At 40.3% G+C, this 23,274-nt stretch overlaps 1 protein-coding gene across 1 annotated transcript; it reads left to right on the plus strand.

The window, feature by feature from the left end:
• The first annotated feature begins 13,531 nt into the window (after positions 1–13,531).
• Positions 13,532–19,231, plus strand: etaa1b (ETAA1 activator of ATR kinase b). Its single transcript, XM_072390617.1, has 6 exons — positions 13,532–13,848; positions 15,145–15,267; positions 15,478–15,542; positions 15,715–15,824; positions 15,948–17,281; positions 17,981–19,231. Exons 1-6 carry the CDS (start codon positions 13,701–13,703, stop codon positions 18,094–18,096), a joined length of 1,896 nt encoding a protein of 631 aa, XP_072246718.1. The 5' UTR covers positions 13,532–13,700; the 3' UTR covers positions 18,097–19,231.
• The last annotated feature ends 4,043 nt before the right edge of the window (positions 19,232–23,274 follow it).

Here is a 23,274-nt window from a genome sequence, read left to right on the forward strand (position 1 = left end):
TGAGTTATGTGACAACAGCTGATGGGTTCCTGAATTTATGTGTCCAGCTGAGGTCCTTCCTAAGAAAAAAGTTTGACAAAATATCAATGAAGGAGGGAAGTAAAAAATAACAATATTGTTAAACATTATACCGTAGCTTACTATTTCTGATCATTGTTATAAATGACTGGACATTTCATGCAATATTATGTCATTGTTAAATAAAAAATACACAGCTGTTTAAATACATGCGCATACTGTACAGTAATTATAAATTGGCTGTGGGTGAGCACCCACACTTCGGCCTTGTCCCTCCGACCCTGTCAGACATCAAACAGGGGGCCTTGGCCACAGATCGCACATGCAGGCCTCCCCAGAGATCGCCTGATTGAAACCTGGCAACAGGACCAAACAGCTGCTTCAAACAAAAGACATCTGCATATTTCAGATTTGTTTTTCATAAATTAACACTGCAACCTGCCAAAAATCTGGGCGAGGGAGTCTATCGACTTGTGTATAATTAGATGAAGTTTACAAGCTTTGAAAGTTGGAAATTAGCATGAGGTAAAGGGTTGCTCATAAGGGAATGGTGGTGATGGGGAGCAGCTTACAGGCATGGGGAGAAGGGGGATTATACACAGGAAGCTCCTCTGCTGTTGATGCCACAACTGTAGCTCAGTTTGGTTCCGGCATGTTAATGGCATGTTGACAATAAGCACGTTTACATGACACTAGAACAGATTTAAAATATTGTATTGGTCTAACAAAAACTGGACTTTTAAAATGCATGTAAACATTTTAGTCTGAGCTAACACACCCTGATAAAGTGGTTTTGAATCACTCCTGCATTTATAAGCTCAACAACACTCAAATGGGCCCAGAGGTTACACACATGCTCCAAAGTTCCATCTTTTCCAATTTTCTGTAAAATCAATAAGCATACGTGTATGCTAATAAAGCCAATTTCACAATAAAAGCTCTTATTTGCATACTTTTCTGTTCCTTTTGTGTCTGATGGCTAAACACATCAGAAATTGTGACCATAAATCATCTAATTTAGACTGACAAGTCGAACTGTAATCATACCTCGATACAATTGTGCGTGTAACCATGCCGAGTGAGATGCTGTTAGCTCGATTAAAACCTTCCAGGCTTTTTTGTGTCAGTGACCTCATGACACCTATGGTGCATTTGCATAGATGTGCATGTGTGTATTTCTGTTCAGTTATGATAACGCTCCATATGTTGTCTTTATGGGGTCAGATAGTGAGCTGTTTCACTTGTAAAAAAAAATCTCTTAAATTATTCAGTGAAGTCAAGCCTTCCCTTTATCTCCCACTTGTCTCCTCGTGTGTTTGGGGACAGCAGAAAGAAAGAGTGAGAGTGAGGGCAAAAGGGAGGGATGGAGAGGAGAAGGGAGGGAGGGATGGATGGGAAGGAGAAGATGTCTCCTCAAAAGCATTGCTGCCTAATTACAAGCTTATTTAGATCAGCAACCACAGTTATAAATAACCCAACAGCTGGTGCGATGGAAACAGACAACACCAAAAACGGAAATGCAGAACAATATCACAGTCAGCTGAAATAAGCGTTGGAATGATAATGGTGTCTGTGGTGCACGGAAAAAGTCTGATGTGTCTCAACATGGGTGTGCTGTTTACAGTCTAAAACCCTCAAATGGGCCCCCGGTGAGGGTGAGGTTAACTTGTAAGTATAGGTGTTAGGTAGACTTTCTGTGCTCAGTTTATTAACAAATCTAAAAGGTATATATATCTAAATCTTTTGCAGATGTGAAAAATACTGTGTTCACTGTGGCACACTGTCACAGTGAGTTTTAACTTAAATTACTAAACAAGGATGTTGTCATAGTTACTACATTTGTTGTTTTATTTGTCAGATGTGAATTAATATTCATAAACATAAGTTTTAGATATAAGATGAAAGAAAACATCTACACTTACCCTCACAAAGAAGGTTTGGCAGATACACATGGCATGATACTGAAACCTACATTTGCTTTATGTGTGACTGTGTGTATGATAATGATTTGAACTCAATTTATAGAATGTAAAAGTGCCGTGTGAATGTAGCTTATTTAGCTTCTACTGCTTTTAGTGGCCAATAATACTTTAAGAACACTTTATAAATGTTGTCTTTTAAGTAATGTGTGTCTCCTCCATGCCAACCTTTTGTTGTTGTCAAGTTAGTGTATTTCTGTCTTATTTTTTTCTTGAGGCATATGATAAATATCCTCAGGCCACTCTAAGAACAGCTATCAGTACAATAACACCCAACAGCTCAAATATTCTCGTGAATTCCGAATACTCTCCTTTATGTGTCCCTGAGGAAAGACTTTAAACATTTCTATGTTTGTGTCAAAGCATTCACAACTACAGGGCTGCCTCTTCTGTTAAGTGATTATACAGACAACTTGGGAGTGATATAATTACCTCAAACATGGCAACCCTGGTGGTGAAGCTTGTGGAGGTGATAATATATGGTAATTACCAGTTTCTAGGGCTGAACAATCTGGAAAGAATGTATTTAAGATAAAAGCATGAAAACAACCCCGGCAGCGGTTGTATGAGTACTTCATGGTGTTTGCACTGTAAAGGAAGACAATGGCTGTGAACATTTAAGAAATGGTAATGAGATAAGTGCTGTATCCCCTTCAGGAGAACACATGCATTTTGTTCATGGACTTAAAGTGTAACAACACTTGTAGGGAAACAGTTTAACAAAGGGAAGATGAAAATCTTTATCCCAAGAAACCATGTAAATAAAATTTCCAAATGATTATGACTGTTTACTAGCATTAACTGAAAATAAATTAGGTTTGTTTTCCCCTCCAAATTAAGTCTCAATTTTAATTAACTGCTTTGTGGTAAGTGGTGACAGTTAAATCTTTGTCCCAACGCACAAAAGCCGAACTGGAGAAACACAAATCTCCGACAGAAACCTCTGAAAGCATCAAGGGAACGCTGTTTTTCAAAAGGTATTCATTCAGTCTGAGCTCTTTGTCCACATCGGGGTGGTGATACAGTGGATCTGCTTTGGTCGTTGTCTCTTCAACGACTTCTTGGCAGCAGAAGACGGCTAATCAGTTCATGAAGAGGAAACCAAAAGACAGTAGCTCTGTGTTAGCAAACAATGAGCAGCTTTCTCTTTCGGCAGAGTGAAAGACCAGAGCGAGAAAGGTGATCTTCATGTTCCAATAATGAAAAATCAGATCAGCAAATCCAGCTAGCCAAAGATATCAAAGATAATTAATACTGAGATTCTGAATAATATCAGAACTTATTTGTCATCTGTTGGTTGACTTGGATGACCACCAACACAGAAACTGGATCAGAGGAAATGGGGAGATTAACATATCAGTTTACCACGTTTAATTTTATGCTGCTCATTTTTCAGGTTCGCTGACACTCAAAGCCTCCTGAGTCTACTAAAACAAACTTTGCCTCTTAAGCATCACTGTCATAGCTCTGCTAATGTAACCGATTTCAAACATATCTAAACCCACAGTGACGGAACAACTAGGGAATGGGAATGTTAAGAGTGGGTGGCCCCTCCTGTTGTACGAAACTACGGTGAGGGGTGTTTGCCATATGCTCACAGGGTTCCAGGGGAAGAGGGCTCGGAGGATAAAAGTGAGTACAGCAGCAAAGGGCCCACCATCAGTGTGTTCAAAGCCTCCATATGAAAATGACTGTGTACGTCTTCTACTGAGGCCAAATTTAGATCAAAGACAACCCCAGGCAGCGGGGGGAACAGAGGGAGGGGAGCGTGGTTGGTTTGGAGCAGACTGGGAGTTGCGCATGAAATGGAACTTTGTGCAATGTGATGAGCAAATCAGTGACTGCATGGGAATCTTAATAATAAGTGGAGAAATTTGTCAATCTATTTTCCCCTTTACACCAAGGATATCAATAACAAATTGGAGCTGTTAACTTGTGATGTGACTTCCAGCTGGGTGAAATGAAGCTGTGTCTTTTTCAGGTCACCAAACTGGCAGTTTTACTGTACTGACTCTGGACAGAATTGAATTTGGAGAACCGGACAGTAGATGGAAGCTTGCTTTTGATGTTTGAGCCATGGTATATTTGTTTCCTAAATGTGTGAGATGGAGGCAGAAAAGATTCTTCAGATCTGTGAAAAATGTTGAAGAGAAAATAAATATGTCAGAGGTGTTATAGCCAGTCATTTATGTACTATATGTATTTCATAGCATATAATCTTAAAAAAGTGTAAAAGTATCAGATAGAAATCTATGTCCTAAGTTTGTCAAAACACAGACAGATGTGCTAGTAACCATTTACCCAAACAAGAATGATCAAAAACAATAACCAAGTGAATAAGATGAGCTCTGAAAATTTGTCTGAAGACCTTCATTAAAATATCCCAGATCACCTCAAATAAATTATGCTTATGGGTCAAACAGAGTTTAATCTAACAGAAGCAAACTGCCTAGAAGTAAAACACACACTTCGGATATAAAATATTTTCAACTCCCTTCAGCTTTACCAACATTGTTCAATCACACAGCTTGCATTCTCATATTGGAGGCGTCCTGCTGAGAATAAACAGCACAGTATGATCACCCCTGTAGGGGAGGGAGAGCCTCAGTCCAACATCACCCCAATGGATCGGTGAACCGTTCATCCCAGTTGTCTTATGGTTTTTAAAGCTACCAGCTAAAAAATTAAGAGGGTGGCGGAGGTGATCGTCAACTCTCCATCACCTTGGCTCGGATTTATTGAGCATAGTTACCCCTGAAAGGCGCGCAGCCCTCAAAACCACATGATGGGCTTCACAAAAGTAATTCACAATCTGTAACTCCAGTATATACATGTACATACACTCCACTAACAACTGTGTACAAGTCTGGACAAGTGGGCTAAACAAAGTTGTTGACTGTTTCCATTCCACATCTTTTCTCGAGTATGTTGAAAAAGTTTCAGTTTTGTGGTGGATTGTGGAGACAGACTGCACTGTGTGCCAGGAAGTTGAATTAACCATAAGGCTAAAAAAACTACCAGCATGGCAAATTGTGACAACACACTTACCGTAGTACTTTCTGCATCATATCATATTAAAGTCCCTTCTGAATTGAATTGGATGGTAACACCCCGTTCTTAGCTAGCTTCAGTTGTGAACTATATGCATTCTTATTGTGTGCAACAGCTTACCGGACTGATCCAAATGTTATTCCAGTTTAACAACATGTTTAAAAAGCATTTTTCCATCCCTTCCTGCTCAGCCATGGCCAATATTAAAGATGAGCCTCTATTTGTTCATGTCAACTCCAACCCCGGCCAGGGTTTTTGAGGAAATATGGAAATTGATGTAAGATTTTGGCTTTACCACTGGTACTTTTTCAGTTAAGTTTCTCAACAATTAACAATGACAGAAAGAGGGGCAATAAAGAAGGATCCAAGAAGAAATTACAAAAACAAAGGCCAGCATGACCGCATTAGTAAACTTTTTTTCATTCTTCCATAATACATTTTTAATAATTCACCTCCAAAACGTTTACCTAGTTCTGCACACCATGTGTGCAACCACACATTTGAGAACCAGTGGTTTCACAGAAACTGCTCAACGGCTTTCACACAACCAAGCCAACAATCGGGCCATCGGGAATGTCTGAAGCATCTGTGACCGTCTGTCTCTCATCTTTTCGGTTGTAACACACCATCAGTGCTGTCAGGCCTCTTTGCTCTTTTTTTTCATTTTAAGTTGCAGTTGGGCGGGTCAGAGATCACAGAATATTCTGTTGTTTAGTGTCGTAAATTAACTCTGTATTGAACATATATGACTTCAACGGTGTGAATTTTTGGTACGTAAAGCTTAAATTTAAAACACAGGTTTTTGAGTGTAAACACATTAAAACAGCCTATAAATGAGCTGGACAATAAAAACTGAAACAATAATCACCTGAATTTGTACACCTGAATTTTTTTGTGTGTACATTTTTTACCTTAAGTTTTTTTCCCCAATGCTGTTGATGTGAGGAGACACAGCAGGAGGTCTGCCATTACCACTTGTTCTTGTCATTAATTTGGTGTATAAGAGCCCTAAAAGCGAGATTAATGTCTTGTTTACTTTGGTCAAAACAAATGACTAACTAATACTGATATAGGAAAGGATTGGTTGGTTCTTCTCCTTGCATCTATTATCCTCCTTCTCTCTTTCTTAGGATTCCTCGCTCCTCCTCGCTCCTCCTTCCTCTTCACCTTGCTAGCTGCCTCTCCAGAGATGAGGTCACATACTGAAGACCTGCTCTGTGCCATCTGGCTGACTTCCTGTCATCCTTACCCCAGGAGAGAGTGGCTCTACAGGGCATGCAAGTAGAGAACCACCCCTCTCCACCACCACCAACTCCTCTCCCTCCTCCTCCTCCAAGCCCCTGCACACCTTGGGAGAAAGGGTGAGAAAAAACAGACACAGAGAAAAACAATGAGAAGAAAAGAGTAAGAGAGAGCACGGCACAGAACAATGTGGGGCAAAGATAAGGGAAGAAAATGGAGCAGGAGAAATAGAGGAAATTCAGAAAAGTGAGCAAACTGTCCGTTGAGATCATTTTTGTGCTGATTTTATGCAAACAGGCCAATCATGTAGTACCTCAAACCATGTGGTTTGGGATCTGATGCCACAGAAATGACAAATTAAATTTTTCCAAAACCAAAACATTAAGAGCCAGTTTTTATGTTATTATACATGTTTTAGAAATTAAAATGAAGTGGAAAGAGCTGTCTCCCACTTTCCCTTTAATCAGTGAGAATTTTGAATGTTATGATTTTTTGGTAGCTCACATTAACGCTGAAATTTCAGAAACATCATTAAAGAATTTGTGGTTGAACTACCATCGGGGCCCTTCATGTGAGCTCAGCCCACTTTGTCTCCCCACATTCTCACCTTCCTCTCACACATCTCCATCTAACACAAGACATTACATTAGAACTGGTTAAAAGTGCACACATGCCAGATTAATCTTAATGTCCTGCCCATGGTCTTGCATATTCATATAAATATATCATGACTGCCGCTCACATTTGAATTTATTGGTTTTCCACCTCCGCAAATTAGGGGGACTCCAATTGATGAATATTTTAGCACATGTGCACTCTGCGGGACATTTATCATCGGCTTTGCTATTATAAACAGAATAAATGAGCAGTCTAAGTAGGCTGCTGCTACACTGTGCTGAGTGCAGACACACCTCCTGTCTGTGCTCTTTTGCTTTTGCCTTTCTCCATAACTGCTGCAATTCTACGAAATGGCTCCCTCTTTGATGTCCCCTTTTATATGTTACACGACCCAGCACATATGGATCAGTTTACCATAACGCAATATATTTCCCATAAATGTCAAATATAGAGATCATGACAGAGAGGTCTTGAACTTAAACTGTAACACCTAGAGCAGTGCTGCAGTCAAGACAACCTTTAGTTGAATCTATGTTAAGTGAAGCCCTAAGGGGGTCGAGACAGAGGTTAATTGGATCTACTAAAATTATGTTATTTCATTACAGATATTAAGTTTTGGAGGTTAGCCTAATAAAAGGACAAAATCTTTTAAATAAAGGTATTGCTTAACTTTGAGATTCTTCCCTCCTCGTTCTTGTTGCTAAGCTAATCACTTCTGTCTACATAGTGAGAAAGAGAGTACCTGTCAATCAAACAGTTTTAACAGTATTATTGAGGAGTTTTCCTCAGCATAACTAAAGGGAAGAACAGACAATGTTTAAGTTGCCACCTTAAAAACCCTGTTCCTTGTGGTAAATTCAAAATAGATAAAAAAAATTTACCTGAAATCATAGCAGTCGCAAAAAGAATAATAAAAGCCCAATTAAAATCAGACCACATCTTTGGTGATTACTTTTCCTCTTCCTACTCTTCACCTGAGCTATCTACTCCTTTAGGAGTGTACAGTTGGACACACATTAGCACTTCCTTTTCATTTCATGTGACCAAGATGGCTGCTGAAATTCTTTTCAAAGAGATGCCAAATCACCTAAGGCTGCATCTAACCACTGCTGAAACCCACTGATCTGACAATACAGAACCGCACATTGTTTCAAAAGCTTTCATTCACAGTCTCAGCCATTGGCAAACACTGTGAAATGCGGGTGAAATCCCAGCTTGGTGAAGCTGGCACAGTAACCCAGCAGCCTGGATCCCTTCCACCTCAGAGAGCTCCGCCACATGCTAACTGTCATCCATGAGGCACTGCAAGCCCAAAGGGGGTCTGGCAGAATGGGTGGGGGGATGGAAGAATGGGGGGTGTGATAAACATTGGAATATACCCATCACATACACTGAATACACTGGACTCCTTGGAGATATAGCACCACAGGCCATCAGAGGTTATTATTATTTATGCAGACACTTTTCTGAGTTCAGCTTTTATTCTTCACGTTGTCTTGCACAACTGGCAGCTGCCCAGAGTGATCCATCTCTGGGATCCACAGCAATGCCGAGCCTCCCGAACCTCACACAGTATACACACACACACAAACACAAACATATCCTAGTTCTCATTGCTGTCTACGCCTGGTAGATCCCCTGGCATGTTCGCTCCTCCTTCATAAACACTAGCAGCTGCTTGGGCAATTAGCCATTAGCTCTTTACTTTTTACTATAATACCCAGTCCTCAGAAATCTCAACAATTAGCTCCTTAATTGCCACTAAACAACCCAGGCGTAACCAATAAATAGAAGAAGGGAATAGGTAGTTTGGTGAAGAGACAGACTTCTGGGATGGGTCCTTCCACTCTCCTCCATGTGCAGCCAATGGCTATTTATTTTTTTCTGCCTTGACACGGCTTGTGAAGCTTTGCAGAGGAAGAGAAAGAAAGAAAAGCAAAAGGCTGGCTGATGGCTCATATTCAAATTCAAACTGACACAGCCATGCCCTTTATTCTGTGGTCTAACTATCACTTCTGAGAAATGCAAACATTCTGTGTGACAGAGGGTGTTACAGTGACTTTTAGACAGGCAGGAGACTGTGCCCCCCGGCTGAGGATTTTCGCTGCAGCGTGATATGACACAGCTCGCTTGACAGAGCAATGGGGATACCCCCAAGATTAGCTGAATGCATTAAGGGGAGGCATGAAACGTAGCTAACTGTTGATTAAATCACTGTTACATCCATACTGGCGGTTCCAGTTAACCTCTTTAACATTGACAGCAGCTACGCCACTAACATGACAAGGCCTGTAGGCATACATTTGCTGTTTAGTGTGTTTCTTTAAAGAAAGAAATGGATGTGTGAAGGAAAGAGTTGTTCAGAAAAGATGACCGTGTTAAACCAACAACTCAATAGACTAAAAAAAGATTGTTTCAGCCATTTTATTATTACTGTTCTTTTATGTTTTAAATCAAAGTATTTTAATACCTCTGTATAAAGAGATGTCATAATTGGCTTTGGAAAAATGCAATAAATTGTTGTTCTTTCAATACATTAAACAATTAGATCCAAACTGTTATTTTATTTTTTTTGTTACATGCTATTTTTTCAATGTCAAAATTTAAGCATAAACGTTTTCTAGTAATCCATTCCAGTTCTGCTTTTCCCTCTTTTCTCATTTAGGTGGTTGTTCATCTACACAACATTTATTTAGCTTCTCATTCATTTGGATAATCTGCTGCATTTTGATGTTTTAATCCTTCAACATTTGTTGCAGTTTCCCTAACCCCCCATTCATCTTATCATTACAGGTACCTAAATATCTGTTGATGTTTTGATGAAACGAGAATTATGCTAAGTCAAAGCCCTAACTACAGGTCGTCTGTTCATAACATTTTCTGGCTCTCAGTCAAAGTAATGCAGTTGATTGGCTTCCCAATTTCTTTACACTGGTAAACTGCTTCCAAATGAAAACAATCAAAGCAGAATCATGTATAATCAAGCATGGTAATTCACTGCAGCTTGAGTGGATGTGTGTCTGTGTTGTCTATGGCAAAATACTGCTCCACCAGCACAGTGTCTGAGTGAAACTCTGCAAAATCTGCATCCACTCTGCACTGACTTTAGTTACTGTATTCCCTTCTACCAAAACGAGCACACACGCGCACACACAAAAGGGAAAGAAGCGCACATACACAGGAAATACCAAGGAGGTATACAAGCTCCATCTAGTGCTTTATTCTGGAAATTGCTCTGCAGAATGTTAAAAATGTGTTGAAGAATCCTCCATTATTCTCTATTCAGTGCATTTCTTAAAGCTAACGCTCAAAAACTTCCCATATCTTGTATCGTCTCTAAAATGAATAGGTCAAAAACAGGTTTAAACCAATCATATTCAGGAAAACCTGAGTAAATGCAGAAGAGTAATTTGTTTTGAAATCATTGCAAGCCAGACTTCTTGCCTCTCTGAGCAAATACACACTGCACATATGTTTGTTGAGAGACTGCTTCACTCTTTCATTGTTTCAGAATAAATGTGACTATTGCTAAAAATCTGTGCATCTCCATCAAATGAATCTGTGGAATATCCGAATATTTAACCACTCTTTTGTTAGAGCTAACAAAAAGTGTATAAAAGTGAAGAAAAATTGCTCATTCGTGATTCTTAGCAAACAGCAGCCAAAAGGAAGAAAAGTCCAGGCTGAAATCAAGCCATCCGTAACAACTCTGAAAGGCCAGAATAATAGTGTGGAGACATACTTTTATGTCCCACTTGACAAATAACAAGAAGTGTAAATTGATTTGACTTCGACATCAAAGTTCCCTCCATAAAAAACTATAACAAAAGATGAGCAGCTGACCCACTGGCCACCTTGGCTCAAATCAGTCTTACTGACATCCTTACAGAGTTCAGTAAGCGGCTTTTACAGCTCCACTGCAACACAGAACAGTACAAGAGGTCATTACTGCAGCAGCAGTAACCACACAGAATGACAGCTTATGATAATTATTGAAAGATCTTTTTAAAAATTTCATTAATTTTCATTTCATTATCCAAAGTGCCCAGTAATAATGGGTTCTCTGATTTTTCATCTCAAGGGTTAGAGGCAGCTATCACTTTAAACTGGTTACAAGACCTTTTTGGCTTAAAGGAGTTCCGTGGACCTCACAAGTTTGATTGTTACCTCTGAGAGTCACAGCTGCTCTAGTTTTACTTTTAAACTTCTCAACCTAACTAAGATACAACCAGATTGATGAGATGACACACAGTGTTGTGGAAGTTTGTTTCAAAAGCAGTTATGAGCCAATATGCAACAGTGTGCAAACTTTAAGCATCCACTGAGTGTAGTTTTCCATGGAGATTACATGGGTTTGCATATTCATAGCGTCAGCATTTCTCAGAAAGGAAAATAAGAAGGGCTGGGTGTAATCTTAAGGACTTCAAACAAGCTTTTGGGTACTTTTAAATGCAAAAGGTATTTTTTAGATTACTTTTCTTTGGGCTGCAGAATACAAATAATAAGAACTTAACATTTCTGGTTGATGGTTAAGTCAGAACAACGTTAAGCAATGTTTTCTGACTCTGGATATGAGTGCATTCACATGAAAAGGGCAGTGATGGTTTTAGATAAGCAAGTATAATCACCATGGATTTGGAGTCTGTTATGTCTATATAAAAAAAGAGTGAACTACAATCCTAAACTAATATGAGAATTGTAGTATTTATCGCAAACTGAAACAACATGACCAAAGCAAACAAAGCAAAAAGGGAAACTTCCAGAAAAAGGAGAGGATGCCCGCTAGCTGAAGGTGTAAACAATAAACATATCAATAGCACTGCCTCAATAATAACGCATGGGTGGTTCTGACGATTGCATAGTTTTTAGGCTGTATTCTTTAGGTATAAAGCTGCATTTACTGTATGTTCTGTTAAATGTTACTGGCTGTTTTAAATGCCCTTTGCACCAAAAAAAAGAACAAACAGAAAAGGGATTTAAACCAGTCATGGGGTTTATTGACCTAGTTTCTAAATGTTAAATAAAAAGGGTTTTAGATTATTATTTTTAATTAATTCAACATTTTAAGATAAAAGTGGATATGAATATGAAGATACAGTGATTCTTTGATGCTGTGTGGGGAATGTGATACACTTTCCACTCATATGTTCTTATACCAAATGAGAAAACGGCAAAGAAAACTATTATAGTTCAGTAATAATTCCAATAAAAGAAAAATTAGTTCCATTAAAGACAGCAGGAACAAGCCTTTGGGTAATTAGTCTCCATTTAGGCCACATTAGCATGCCTTTCTGCTGTCATATCTCTCTGAAGAAGCCTCTCTGTGAAAGTCAAACAGAACAGTTTAAATCTGAAGAAGAGGTTCTAAATGTCCACACACTGATGTCCTCTTGCATTTTCTAAGAGAAAATTAGTTTCAGGTGGCAGCGCTTTTACATTTGTTGGTCTCTTCTCCATAAACCCAAGCGGGTTTGATTTCCAGCCAAAGTTGCCAAGGTGATGTACCCCAGTAAGAAGTGAATGACGAGTGTTGCTCTAAGTCAAGGATGCTTCATTGGTAGGATGAGCCGTTACATGTCACATCCTTCTTAGACTAGAAAAAGAGGATTCGACAAAACACATACTAGAACAGCCCACACAAATGACCCGGCAACGGTCCCACCGTCAATTAGAGCCCACACATGACAGCTGAGAAACTGGCATGGCTGTTAAATACCTGGTAGCTGGCTATTCAACAGGCATTTTTACCAGCACTTTATACTTTTCATTTTAAGAGAATTCCACTTTTAATTTCTTTGTCGGACATACGCAAAGATCGTGGTTGTTTTGAGAACGCAGACGATACACAGCGTCCATGATATTTCACGGAACGGCTCACTGAGATTGACAGATCCTTGACATTTCAACACTCCTTTGGCAAGATTTGATGACGTGGCTTCCCAGAAATGGTAGCTGTTAAGGACTCCTTCCTTGATTTTGAAAAACACCTCCTGGAAACTCAGAGCTCAGCCCGTAGTCAGCTCACAAAGCCACTAAACTTGCTTCACAGTACAGGCCCCTGATTACAATGGCTCAAAAAAACATTCAAAGATACCTTCTTGGTAGGAATACAAACTCTCATTTTAATGCCTGCAAATTATGGCTTATGTAAATCATAATCTCTGAGTCTAGGAGGATAAATGTGGTTTGCTGCTCCTATTTAGTTAAACTAACTTTCTGATAACTGTTTTGAAAAGTTATACTACTTATTTTCATAGTTTTATATTAATTTTCTTTTCTTTTTTCTTTCATGCATTAACAGAACAGCAGCAACATTTCAGTAATTTAGCTGAATGTGAGGACTAACTGTTCCCTTTATGTATTGTAAAATGAAAAGGTTAATTTTCAGAAATATTGTGATGTGAAGTAAAATAAGCCAAAGTCTTTATGAGTTTGGGGATTTTTTATATATATATATATATCATTCATTTTTACGTTATTCTAAAATATTCAAATACTACATAATCGCAACCCACTGACAATTAAGGAGATTTCATACCTCACGTGAGCTCTGCGTTTTGCCTGCCGTCGAGCGAAGTACGACTATTCCTACCGGGCACCCGTAGATTGTTTTCGTCACACAAAAACATGGCGGCCTGCTTTGAATGAATGAGCGAAAGGCAAAAAACACAACAAAAGCTTTGTGAGTGTAAATCGACAGTGGTGCCGTTTGAAGCTATGAGCCACGGTAGAGACCGTTGGATGGAGCAATGGTGAGCAGGAGCTTACTCAGTGCTGCTGTTTCCGGGTGCCATGTCAGAGCCGCGGACAGATGCTGCTGCTGTTGGCCCTGACTTCTCTGAGCTGTGGAAGAATGTCTCCAAACTGTGCCATAACAAGACACAGGACAGGAAAACGGGACAGCAGATGCCTGGCACAATGACATCTCCAATGCTTAACGGTGAGGCTGCGGATCGTTGAAGTTTTACAACAGTATGAGCTCCGCACACCGATGAATTGAATCCATTAAGGCTTATTTATATACCTGGCTTCTATATTTCTGTATAATTTTGACCTAAAACATCCCCGAACTTCTATAAGTCTTAAATGTGGATAAAGAGAACCAGTCTAAGACAAACCATTATACTTGATAATTTAATCAAAGCTTTTAATGGTTTAGGGCCTAAAATAGATTTCAGGTCTTCTGATTTGTATGAACCTTCAAGACATCTTTTGTCATCTGGAGTAGGTATGCATTCTGTCCCCAGAGCTCGAACTAAACGTCGGGTCTGTTGGGACCTCCTATTATCTTTTCCTTGACCTTCGACCACACTGACACTACGCTGTGAGATGCTTCATCTGTTGCAGTCCTATCTCACTATTACACAAAGATGATGTCATATATATCATATTAAAGATAATATAGTGTAAAACTTCAAAGTTTGTTCTATCTTTGCCCCCCTGCCCTCATATTCATCCACATGGATCACAGTTCTATGAAAGCAGCAAATGCAAGGAATTGTAAGACAGAAATATCTCCTTTCTTTCATATGGGACGGGCCGGTGTATCCTCTGCCAAAGGAGATATAAAAGGAACCACTGGAGCTCCTTTCCTTTGCATTTAGAGAATTCAAACAGCTGTTATCATGGCTGCTACGCAGGTTTGTTTGAATTGTACAAGTCTCAGGTGTGTGTGAACCTTTGGCAGGTAATTTAAAGGTGAAATTAGAGCTAAGTTTTGTGGACAGCTGAGACCAAAGTAAAACCTTCTGGTTTAACTGAGAAGCACTGTGTTCAGAGAGATGAAAGTGCTGAATAACAGCATAAGATTCTCATCAAATCTGTGAAAAGGGCACTGGTAATGTCATACATTGGGCCTATTTTGCTGCAGCAAGGAGCCATGAATTGTGAGTCACACCAGTTAATTCTAAGAGATTAAGATCCGGATATTTGTCTGTGAACTGAGTCTCGAGAGAAGTGGGTCATACAGCAAGACAGAAACCCAAAGAGTGCTGAAAGAAGAATAAAGGTATTGTTTTAGGATAACTAAGACTAAGACCTGACTTTAATCCAATAGAGTTGCTGTGAGAGGACCTGAAGAGAGTAGTTCATGTGCAGAATCCCACCCATATCTCAAAGTTTAAGTTGTTCTGTATGGAGGAGTGGGCTGAGATTCTTTCGGGCCAAAGTGCCCGACTGATACTGAAGGAAAAGATTTTCAAACAGCATCGTGTCGTGTAACTGCTGTTTGTTACAGATCTACTGAGTCCAAGACACAGAGGCGGCAGCAGATTCCCCGGCTTCAACAATGGAGATTCTCCTGGAGATGCAGAAGTTTCCCAAGATATTTTCTGGGATTCCACATCTCCCACTCAAGCTGGTAAACCATGCGATGGCATTGATAATGTAGAAATCATGTTTTCTTTTAATGCACCGCTGGCACCTGACTTTTCTGATTGATGGGTTCAGTATGCAGTACAGGCTCCTTGATGTTTCATTTAACAGCTATATGATTTAATCATACAACTCACCTCGTATATTTCATGTGTTGTAATAGTAACATTACATTATTCACCCTCCCTTTTATCAGGGTCAGGACACTGGAACACCAGAATTGTGGAAATATCAGATATTGTCAACCGCATCGCTCCAAAGGTCAGTCATTTCTTCAGCTTTTTCCCTAAATTTCCAATTCACCACCAGACTAAATGATCAAAGCAAAAGGCTTTTTCTTGCCAAACTAATTTTATTTTAAATTTTTTTTGCTCTTGAGGGCTTGAGGGTTTTTCTGTGCATATTCTGAGAGACTTTTTACTTTGTTTTACAGAATGTGAAACCGAAAGGGAAGGAGTCCTCGTTGCTGCAGTGGATCAGTGACAGCGCCATCCCTGCTACACCTGAGATTCCAAAGCCAAGAGTCAGGAAGAGATCCTCTAGGTCTGTAATCAATCTATTAACCACTATAGCCCCCGACTGAAGTCCCCTGGGTTATCTCTAAGACAGAAACTATATGGGTTATTTTGTCCTTATTAAAAGTTTCCTCTTTTCCCAACTGTGTAGGCACAGGAGTGTGGAGGACCTCATGACACTGGCCAGGCAGTTTGATGAAAACATGCAGCAAGATGAGGAGACTTCAGACCAGCTGAATACTGTCAACAAAAATGCTTCCGAAACATCACTCCCCGGCCATGTGAAGGATGTAAAGTGCCCGTCCTCAACGGATCAGGTCGAGTCAGAGCTGCACGCTCTGTTTGACTGCTCGACTCAGGGAGTCAGCGGAAGGTTGAGTGAGGTCTCTGCCAACTCGCAAGAAACAAAACACCAACCTGCGACGTCAGCTTCAGCCGAAGGCCGCCAGTCAGAGTTCAAGACAGCTGACAGGCGTGACTCAGCTGCACATCCCGCAGAGCAAAAAGAAACTTGCATCTACAGTAAAAACCGTTGTGATGACTTTTATGATGACTGGGAGAATGATGACTTTCTCGATGACTCTTTGGTGCTGGCGTTGACCCAGAATCCCAATGAGCTACTTGATGCCAATCCTAAGGCCACATTTCAGCCTGACACAAAGACAAACACTACTCAGTTCACCTCTGTTTGCGAGCCAGCTAAAAATACAGACTCTGCACGTCAGCCTTCAGACTCACACTGCAAGACAAGCTGCGGTGCACTCCAGGAACTGTGTCCCAAACCAAAGACTACTAACCGAAGCACTTTCAAGTTAGAGCCCAACCCTCACTTCCAGCATAAGATGTCCAAAGATGTTTCAAAGTCCAGCTTCACTGCTGCCCAACCAAAATCAAATGAGACTGACCAGAAGTCTGCCACCACAAAGACTCCCCAACCTGACAAAGTCACTAAGAATCAAAGTGGGGGTTATTTAAAGGAACCCTCTGTTAAAGACATTTCAGACTGTTTATGGGATGATTGGGATGATGATGCACTGCTCTACCAGGTATGTGACAGCGTGGAGAGGAGCTCCAACAGTCAGAGTCCCCGCAAGTGCCAAGAAAAACAAGATATTGCCGTAGACAGACAAAAGAAAACCCCAGAGCCCCTGCCAGTCGACACAGCCTGGTCCATTAAGGCTGGTGCCCGTGCTAACAGACAGCCTGAGCGTGCTTTTGTTCGTTCTAACTCATTACCAGGGACTAGCTGTGAAACTGTGAACTACCAAGGATGGAACATTCCCATGAAAGGTGCCAACAACAAATCAGGGATGTCTCAGAGCTTCCCAGGAAGCCGCATAAGTCTAGGGGCATTTAACCAGAGTGGAAATAATAATGTGGACATGAAATCCCATACAGTGACGGCCAGAGGACCACAGAACTCTAAGTCCCATCACACAACTTTCAAGAGAAATGTGTCTGACTCAGAAATCATACGCAACAAAGGTAAGATGTCTGAATTTGGATGTTAGCACCTGAACTGTATTAAAGCAATATACTGTGTTGATAGTACTGTGCAAAGGCTTAAGGTTCTCAAAGTGAGAATGCTCTCCCAAATCATGCCATCAAAAGTTGAATTTGTTTATCAATTGATTTCATATTGAACTTCTCTCTCTGACCCCATGATGCTGAGGTCAGGGCTTTGTAACATCTGATGCTGGCCTGCTTGTTCTTCTCTTCGAAAACAGGTTGCTCCCCTAAAATGAATCTAAAAGAGCAAATAAAAATCGAAGTTTCTGAACCATGGAACAGACAGCAGGTGCCTCTAGCCTTTGCACAGCTGTGATATTAAAACACAGAGAAGGCTACAGTGTTTTTATCTTATCTTGTCTAGTCAAATGATTGTGATGTTTAGCACAATGCATCTTTGACGTTTCCATCCTTACACTAGATATGAAATGACAATTCACGAGTAGAAATGATGTCACATGTTTTTACAGTCTCTGAACCGTCTTCCCCTAGAACACAACTCAGTGGCTTTAATTTGCGATCCTGTCAAAAGTCCAGACCTCCGAAAGCTTCTCTGCCAGTGAATTAAAGACTTTATGGAGGAATAATCTTTCCCTGATATCCTCAAGTCCTAGTTCCCAGCATTTCCTATTCAGAGAGAGCAAACTGACTCACTTTCCTTCTTCCTTTTTCTAGTTTTTGTCACAAGCCAGATGACCGGGCAGTGCTCTGCAGCTGAGATTGAGAGGAAGAAACAGGAGGCCTTGGCCAGGAGGCGCCAGCGAATGCAGAGCACCTCAAAACCTTCCTGAACGAAACGTCGCTACTTGTTACACCAGGACAAACCTTGACTAATTCTTTCCATACCAGTGTTTTATTTATCTTCTTCTAAAGAGTTTTTTTTTTTTTTTTTAGGACGACATCAAAGATGATGAGTGTTGATATGGCAGTATGTACGTAGCTCTCCGCTTCTAAAGAACATACCGGACTTTAAAGCCACTGGACTTGTGTCCTGCCGGTATAAAACCATGAGAAGAGAGTTATCAGCATGATTTTCTGCAAGCATCAGATGTGGTGCTGGAACCACTTTAAAAGAAGTATTTTTTTCTCATTTGTAAAACATCAGAAGGCTGGTTATCATTTCAGCGCTCTGTGCCTACTTTGGCTAGTTCCTCATTGATTGCCTATAAAATGAACAGCTTTATCTCAGTGTTACCGCTCAGTATATAAAACCAAGGGCTGAGAGACATAAAAACACATGTTGATGCTGTCCATCGGACAGTTTAGGATGTACAGCTATGTTGCAACTATGTTCTCTACTTTATGAGTCTGAGAAGACATCTTAAGTGTCTGAAATCTATCTTGATGCATATTTTTACATTTGTCAGTTTTCTAAATTCTGTGATCGAAAGAGGATTATTTTATATTATAACACACTGTATCACACGAGGCTTTTCTTTGGGGTCGTACTAACCATAAGAACTGGCACATCTGTTTAAAGCATGAATGTGATTATTGGGCAGATTTTTGATTTGTGTATATTTGTTTTGTCTACACTACATTTTTTCATTTAAATTTTGCACAGATCAGAATTAATTGTTATTTTACATTAGTGTTAAAGTCTGCTGGTGCAGTTTTTTGTCAAAGCTGTATACCTTTAACAGCAATGGTAGTTCAACAATAAAAGTATTTAACAACAAGAGAACATAACAATGATAAGTTTATTGTTTTGTATTATGTTAGGATGAGATTAAATGAGGATCGTGGCCTCAGATTCTGGTCTGCTGGGTTGTTATTGTAGGCCTGTGGGAGACGGGTGGGATAATTGCTGATGATGTCTTTGTTTCTGTCCTCATACCTAAAAAAAATAACATGACAGATGTGGCATTTGTTCCCCCACTGGATTCAGGATTTTCTTTCCTTGTAATGAATAAACATCTGAATACATTTGGCTGCTAAAATAGACTTATTGTTTCTTAGTATTTTTCTGCCGAGGTGGAGTGTGTCTATAGGTCGTAACGTAATGATCAGCCAGCTAGAATTCAGTTTGTGCCTCTTTCACTGCCAAAGCAGTCCTTACCCATCAAGGCTGCAATAGACCTCTTAATATATGCTGTGGTATCTGGCACCAAGCTGTGAAAGGGGGGTGCTAGAGGGGGTCTTTATGGATTAGACTTGTTTGTCCAGTACATCCCATAGAGGCTCAATTGGATTGAGATCTAGAAATTTTGGAGGCCAAGTAACACCTCAAACTCGTGTTCCTTAAACCATACTTGAACTATTTTGTGGTGTGGCAGGGTGTATTATCCTGCTCAAAGAGGTCACTAACATCAGAGAATACTGTTTCCATCAACAGGTGTCTGTTAAAAAGTGTTTAGGTAGGTGTTAGGTGTCAAAGTAACACCCACATGAACAGCAGGACCCAAAGTTTCCCAGCAGGACATTGACCAAAGTATCACATTGTCTCCATTGACTAGCGTTCTTCCAACAGTGCGTCCTGGTGTCATGCTTTACCCAGGACCCTGCCATCCACAAATTGCAAAAGAAGACATAACTAACCACACCATGTGACCTTCTTTTGCTCCATGGTCCGTTGCCCCTGTGCCCACTGTAGGCGCTTTCCACACATCAGCATGGACACCCTGCTCGGCCTGCATCTACGCAGTCCCATACACGACAAACTGAATTGCTCCAACACGTTCCCATCTGAAGTAGCATTAGCACCAGCTCTTCTACTGGATTGGACAACACGACCCCACCTTCTCTCCTCACATGCATCAGTGAGTCTTGGGCCACCCTTGACCCTGTCATCGGTTCACTGTTTTTTCTTCCTTGGACCACTTTTCACATATCCTGACCAGTGCAGACAGGGAACTTCCCAAAAGAGCTGCAACAGTGGAAATGCTTAGACCCAGCTGTCTAACCATCATAATTTAACCCATGCCAAAGTTGCTGAAATCCTTACGCTTGCCCATTTTTTCTGTTTCCAACGCATAAACTTTTCCCACCCACTGTCAGGCACCAGTGTTAAAAGACATCAAGTCAATGTCACTTCACCTGTCAATGGTCATAATATTGTGGCTGATACAATACACACGTTTTTACTGCTGTTTGTTTCCAAGATTACACCAAAAGTAAAGGGCTGAATTTCATTACACTTAACGGAGGGGGAGTAATATCAGAAGAACTGATTCAACTTTCATAAAACTACGAGTCACTTTCTCTAAAATGTCAAAACAGGGCATTGGCCTTAGCAGAGGACGCCGTTTCCCAGCCTTTTAGTGTCAGCTGTCTGATTTTTTTGGTCCACATTTTCGGGCCTCATGCATTGCTGTATCTGTGACCTTCCTGAAGCATCAGACAGCTGGTTGGGATTTTCAGTTAATACAAACAGTCTTCTCACTGCAGTTATTGGCATCCATTATTCTAACCTCTGTGTATTTCAGGACTGTTGACAGGTCGAGTAGATACGATGGCCACATTTCACAAACACTCAAATCTGTTTTCAACAAGCTGCTGTCCAAAAAGAAAGACCACTGTGAACACGCAGGCGCCTCACTGCTGAGAATATCCTTGTTATTAGACTTGGGGGATTATTTCAATATGAGGGCTAATTTGTCTTCTGGCCCCTTATCATCCTGCTCACCTGGTGTGTTGTGTGCGAGAGGCGTACAATGCTCGCCTTTGTAATCCCAAGAGAATTCCTCAGTGTTTGTCCCTCAAGCCTCTTCCCACCCATTACATACCTGTGAGAGTTCCCGGGTGTGTGTGTGTGTGAAAGAAAGACGGGTGGTCTGCAGGTGTGTATATTTGAGTATTTATTCCATTCTGAGCATATAATGGGCCCCACCCTCCTCCCTGCCCCATCCACTTTCCCTCCCCAGCCTACTCTGACTGTAAATCAGATGGCAGGGCAATTTGGCAACAGCATAAAGGCCCCTGGTTTTATGACTATGATTATGGTTATGATGATGACTAGTATTTATTTCAACTATCTGATGAAACCCTTGGCTAAAGCTAACAGGTGTCGAGTAGGTACAATATCATGCTTGCTGAAGGATCCCTGTAATGTCGCCATAGAGAGAAAATATCGCCCGCCAAATAGAAGAATGGGCTGTTTCAGCGCTCCCTCGTCATGCTGTACATGGGGCAATTTCTGATTATTGGATGGGAGTGGAGCACCACAATGTCCTCTTTGTGAGGCAAGAATGATTTATGGCTGTTAGTCAGACATAAGGCAGTAATTGCTGTAGTTACAATTATGTTACCATAGCACCTGTTAAAACTGTCTATTCTTATGTGACTATTTAAATTTTCAAAAGAGGAGAATTTGCAGCTTGAAATTGATGCGTGAAGACACTGAATAAAGGGTCTGGAACAGTGTGTTAACAATTAAGTGGTAAAAGAGAGTGTGGGATGGACAGATTTGTGTTGTGCCATCTGATGTAGTTGGAAACAACCTGGAATATTTTCTTCAACATAAAAGATGGAAGTGGTCTGTTCAGCAAGTACGACACATACACTAAAATATGTCTTGAAAAGACAAGCGGAGGATCATTTGGGAATCTGAAAAAAAATAAAAGAGAAGAAAAATACTATAAGTTATAAGGATAACTACAATGGTATTTTACATCAACATTTATGGCATACTTTGACTTAAAATATATAAGTATAACTAAAAGAATTTCTCCTCCGTGGATAAAGATGATGTATTTGTTGAAATTCTGCTGCATCAGAGGCTCAGGATTCAAATCTGTGCACTGATGAAGATGAACACTGCTAAAGTATAGTCTTCCTTTCTAAAAAAAAAAATACTGAAATGTGTTGGCAGGCAAAAGCATGTCACTTTTGATCTGTTGTACAGAGATTTCCTGCCTTTAAAGGTAAAGCCCATTTCAGGTGAAAATAAATGATGAGGCAACAGAAAGCTCATGCTTTTACAGTTTGGGATGATGCATAATGTCAATATATGCCGCTAAGTCAAAATATTTGAACGTGTTTTGCGTATTTGAAGTATTTTCAGTGACTGGTTTTGTTTTCTCACATGGCAGCATTTTGGTTTTAAATGCTGTGCATGTGTCAGTTTGGTAGAGTTGTTTTCTTAATTTTAATGTGTTTCATGTGTTTGCATTGAGCTCTTCATGGAAAAGACTTTGGACACGGGTGTTGTTTTTGCTCACTCAAGGCACTTCACATGGTGAGTGTAGAGGGCTCTCCCTTGGTGCCTTGAAACGCACGTCTGCATGTTATAGAGTTTTGCTGCCAGGTGGACATCAACATACAGTTTCATTATGTTTCACTGGTGCAAACCAAACTTTTAGGAAACGCCCTCCAGTGTTTTGCACTTACTTGTAATGTTTATGTGTACTGAAAAACCAGGGATTTTGCTTTCTAACGTTAGATTATTTTCTATAGATTAGTGGACCTAGCCAGGATAGTGCTTGTGCTAACTTTGCTAAAGGGACTTTTTACATGTTTGCACAAACATGTACACTCACTCGCTGACAATCTTGAGAAACGGAGCTGACAGAACACATTTTAGAGTACACTTCGACATAAAACACCATTCCAACACAGTTTCGCACAGAGCTCGACACAATCTTTGCAGCTTTTGGACCAAACCTACCTTCAACTGGTGGGACGACTTTGAGAGTGATCTATTTTTTGCTGACATAGCATGACATTGCTGTTGCATTTGACTGAGCTACTCACCGGTACATTGAAGAGAAGAAAACAAGATTATCTGTTAGTCCTGTCAAAAATATCTGTGTTCATGTGTACTTAGCCTAAATACAGTCTGAAGAAGAGGCCATAGCTAGAGTTTGGGAGTTATAGCAGCTGTCTGAAAATTTGTAAATTGTAATCTCTCTGGCTCCCCTAATTCATTTGTTGAATACTAATTAGGCAAGACACATATCCCAACACTGTCCCTGATGCTTTTATCACTGTTCAAGTTTGAATGGTAGAGAAAAATCACAGCACAGACTAAG

This window comes from Leuresthes tenuis, unplaced genomic scaffold (assembly GCF_036924035.1).
Source record: "Leuresthes tenuis unplaced genomic scaffold, fLeuTen1.0.hap1 SCAF_8, whole genome shotgun sequence".
NCBI classification, from domain to species: Eukaryota; Metazoa; Chordata; class Actinopteri; order Atheriniformes; family Atherinopsidae; genus Leuresthes; species Leuresthes tenuis.